Source organism: Dendrobium catenatum, unplaced genomic scaffold (assembly GCF_001605985.2).
Source record: "Dendrobium catenatum unplaced genomic scaffold, ASM160598v2 fragScaff_scaffold_596, whole genome shotgun sequence".
NCBI lineage: Eukaryota > Viridiplantae > Streptophyta > Magnoliopsida > Asparagales > Orchidaceae > Dendrobium > Dendrobium catenatum.
Genome location: NW_021319058.1, coordinates 557,432 through 562,030, shown reverse-complemented (window position 1 = coordinate 562,030; position 4,599 = coordinate 557,432). Strand labels below are relative to the sequence as shown.

The 4,599-nt window shown below is 31.9% G+C and overlaps 1 protein-coding gene across 1 annotated transcript; it reads right to left on the bottom strand.

Moving 5' to 3' along the window:
• Nucleotides 1–273: 273 nt before the first annotated feature.
• On the bottom strand, nt 274–1,488 carry LOC110111919 (aspartyl protease family protein At5g10770-like). The gene has a single exon (XM_020843991.1). It carries the CDS (start codon nt 1,486–1,488, stop codon nt 274–276), a length of 1,215 nt encoding a protein of 404 aa, XP_020699650.1.
• Between the last annotated feature and the right edge of the window lie 3,111 nt (nt 1,489–4,599).

The window sequence follows — 4,599 nt, the reverse complement described above, 5'->3', positions numbered from 1 at the left end:
ATAATCAAAATTTAAACCTCCAAAAAATAATCTCATCATGTCCCTTTAATTATAATGAAATTAAGCACATCCTAATGGTTTTAATGAACTCATACCAAGTTTACTTCATTTGATATTTAATTATTTCATAAAATTTGGATACAATTGAACTTTTATTCAAGACTATATTTATTGTCCTGCACACCCAAATTTTATAGTCAACATGATGGAGCCTCTTCATTTTAGCTACATTAATACATTGCATTTAACTCGATTTACTTGGTCTATCCATCACTAGCTACAACCATTAGGCCCAAAACCAATTTGTGAGTTCCCAACATCATAGACTACATTGAACGTGAGGTACTGCATATTACCAATGATCACAACTTCACTATCATCCTCATTTTCAACGAAGGGTAAGCACCCTATAAATTCACTGAACATTAAAATTCTCCCTGTTGAATGTAAGTTTGTCATCACTTCGCCATCGTAGATCAATGAAATACTTGGTAACAACACTGTTGGGTAGTTAGTGAAGTTATAGCATGTGTCAAGATTTGATATTGGTGGCGCCATCGGGTAATTGCTCATTTTTTTTTGAAAAATACTGCGAAGGGCGGAGTATGCCGTGGGTGGAAGGTAGCTAAATGTTGTGCCAGAGTCCAACATAGTTCCAGGTTCGCTGAATATAGTAGGTGGAAGGGTGAGCCTTTCACCATCAACTGAAATGGCAGTGAGATTGAGGAAGTAGAAGGATGGCAATTCTGGCTTGGTTAGCATAGGTGTATACTTCACACCAAGGACTGATCTACCTAGTTCGAGATATCCAGCTTTATTTGGCCCTGATGGTAGACAATATGAGAATATTTCATTATACAATTGAGATGTTTGGTTAATAATTGAAATTGGCCCACGACCAAGGCCTAATAACCCATCTTCATGGTCAAAAACTCCTGTGTTGTTATGTCCACAACCAAAGACAAAGTTATAAATAATATCATTATTAAAGTACAAGACATCTTCAATGAGGGAGCCGTTAGTAATAGAATTGTCATAATATTCTTCCTCATAGAGGCAAGAGAAGTTAGAGGAGCAACCAAATTTGTCAAGTTGGGTACAATAACTAGAGTCGCATGGGATGTTGGTGAAGGTGAATGACTTGGTTGGGTCGTAAAATGGGTTTTTTTGGGTATGACAATTAACGCAGGGTTCACATTGGGTCCAAGTGAGATCAGTACCCGTGTCAAATGTCAAAAAGAAGAACTTGGTAGGAGTGCCTAGGCCTATTTCTATGATATAGCTATAAAAACTAATATTACAATCAATGATTGTCGGAACTCTTGCTAAAAGAGAGTCGCCAATAGGGTTTAGGCGGGCGGTGGCGTGGGATGCCTGACGGTGAATGTAGTCTAAGCGGGCTTGGTCTTGAGGGAAGAGCTCCACATGAGACGGCCTGTCCTGGTGCATCCGGGATGAGCTGGTGCATCCGGGATGAGCATAGGCCATGTAAGTGGACAATGTTGAGCTTGGAAGGGCTCGTGCCTGTCACAATTGAAACAAATAATTATTGTACGTATTGAGTTTTTTTTTATCACGTTTAAGCTTGTGATATCTATCAAATGAGCTTATGATCAAAATATTTATCAAATGAGCTTAATTTCTGCATGATTTCTTATTATTCCAATTATTTTATGAAAAAAATAAGTCTCCTATAAGGTAATACGAAACTATTGAAATTGATCACAAACTTTTTTTAGGCACGAAGCAGGAGTTGCTCGGCAATAGTGACTTGACATCAATGACATTATGTTCTCCGAGTAGCTTTTGCGCTGATACTAGAAAATTCTTTTCTATTAGAAGAAAATAGAAGAACAGATTGAGAAGAATATAATAGAAGAGTAGAGAAGAAGATGTCGCCATGAGAATAGAACTTTGAAGCTCTACTTAGCATAACTTTAAGGTGTAAGCCAAGAGGAGGCGGGGCTTTATAGACGGTGAATTATTGTGCATAATGGGGTTATTAGGAATTTAGTTTATAATATAAGTCATAATGTTAAGGGAATATTAGAAGATAGATGAAGGGATCAAATAAATGTTTTGTCCTATAAAGAAGGAATCAAATGTCTATTGCTTGGTCTTGTTCTTATATTACCAACTTGTTGATTTATTTCTTAAATTTTAGTTCTTGCATTCCTATCAATCAACTTTTGTTGAAAGGTGTTAGCCATTGGATTTGGACCTATGTTTGATCAAGTATAAACCTAACAACTAATGAAGAGTGTTGAAAAGTTAGAATATGCTTGCATCTTTCTCATGACAAAACTTGTTATTTTTTAAAGAAAAAAAATCAAAAGTATTATGAGTGAGAAATTAGTTTAGGGAAAAAGATAATTATTTGTTTATTATAATATTTTATATATAATAATTAGATTTTTTACAAAATGGGTAATTTATTTTACAAAATAGAAAAATCTAACTAACAAATATAATTTTTTTAACTCAATATAGATTCTCATTGTGTTGATAAATCAAGTTGTATCATTGTATGGGACTTCAATTATGTTGGTTCAGCTCATTGGAGGGGTTGCACTTGTTCTCTTTGTGCTCGAGTTCTAGTTTTTTGTACCCAACTTTTTTCCTTTTACACACAACACTGTGTTGTTGTATAGTCGGGTTTGAGATAGACAGAAAGATGAGTGTCACAACACTCTAGATTTTGAGGTAATTACTTGGTTAGTTAGATAAGAGTCATAGAGTGGAGTCTTCTGGAACTCAAAACCTTGCAATATAATGTTGCAAGTGTGGTTGGACATTTTATTTTTCATTTCTCTTTTTTAACTTGATGTGTTGTGTCACTTGGTTAGTTTTATTTTTTTCTCTTTATCTATTATGTGCAGAGAATGGCGTATGGAATAAGGAAAGACAATGAGAGAGTAAGAAGGAAATAGATATGTACAAATTCTCCCAATTTGCATGGTGAATTTCTTAGTGTTGTGTGGCTCGAGTTTTTTTTGTATTTCAAAAATTTCCACATTAAATCTTAACATTTTTTTGCTTCATTTTCTATTTCTTGTTTGTAGACACTGTGTGGGTTACTTTCCCAACACAATCTTGTGAAGGGAAAAATCACTTAAAACAAAAGTGCCAAGTGATGTGAGAAAGGCTAATTGTAAATATAAATTGGTATGGCACTTAGTTCAATTCACCGAAATGGATTTTGCCACTTATATGAAAATCTGATGCAAAATTGTAGTTTAAATTATTTTAGATAATATTTTAAAGAACTAATTGTAGTGAAGATTTGAGATGTTTAGTTTTATTGCACTTTTAATAGAACCAAGTATAGCGGAGATTTGGGATATTTAGTTTTATTACATATGCATTAAAGACACATGAATTCTTATTATGAAAATTTAAATTATATTTTCTACGATAAAATGATAAAATAGTAATTTTATCCCTATAAGTAATTATTTTTGTTAATTATATTAGTGAAGTAAAATATTTTTTAACTTTGATAAAAAAAATGAGTGAAAAATATTTCAGAAAAGAGAATATATATTTACAGATTTCTTAAATTTTCTTAACGTTGATCAAAAGAGTTTTTAAAAAAATATTCTTCTTACTATTTTAAATTCAAAAGCTCGTTAATCAGGAAATGAGATTTTTCTTTATGCAGGACAAAAGAACATATTGTAGAGAACAGATGGATTATGTACTCGATCATAGTTAGTGAGACAAGTTGAAAATTATAAAGTAGTGAATTTGCACTAAAAGGGATAGCTTATTCCAAATTCTTATAATCCAAAGGACAGACATAATATAATGCTTTATTGAACAAAAGGAGGATGGACAGGGCTAATTAAATTTTCAAATACTACATTTCAGGGAATTGCAACTTTACTTGAATTAATCTTCGAAGGAAATATCCAAGTTAGCCTTGGAAAATATCAACAAAAGAAACAAGCCTACAAGACACAATGTAATGAAAATTTACTCTTGATAGAGGCCTTATTGAAATGAAATGATAATAAGATTTATTCCTTCTATTACAATATAAGTATGTGCTTACACAATTAACAGAGGAAAGAGTCGAAAGACTATTCAATAGTTCAACAATTGGCAAGTAATAAAGATCAGACAAAATTAAGAAATGAAAGTATCTCAATAAACAAATCATTTTCTCCAAATTACACATTACTAGATAACAAAAAATTAATACCTATCATTTCAATATATGAGAAATCTATCATAATTAATTTTCTATATCAACTAAACATATAGATTAGATCCATTTGTCAATTCAGGTTATAACATACAAACTAATCCTCTCATCGGATCCCCTTTCGTAAAGGGAAATTCATTATCACAATGACTACAACTTTTTATGTAAACAAAAAAAAAAGTTTTTGATCATATCCATGTGCAATAACATCAAAAAAAAGTTGTACATTACAATAATTAGTTGATTCCACTATCAGCTATTAGCTAAAGACAGAAAGGGTATTAGATCAAAAGATATCTAAAATAAAAGAAGTAATACAAGAATCTAAAATTCTTTAGAATCATAAATAGTACAATTTCATAAATCAACCATGGTGAAATCAAAATCTTATT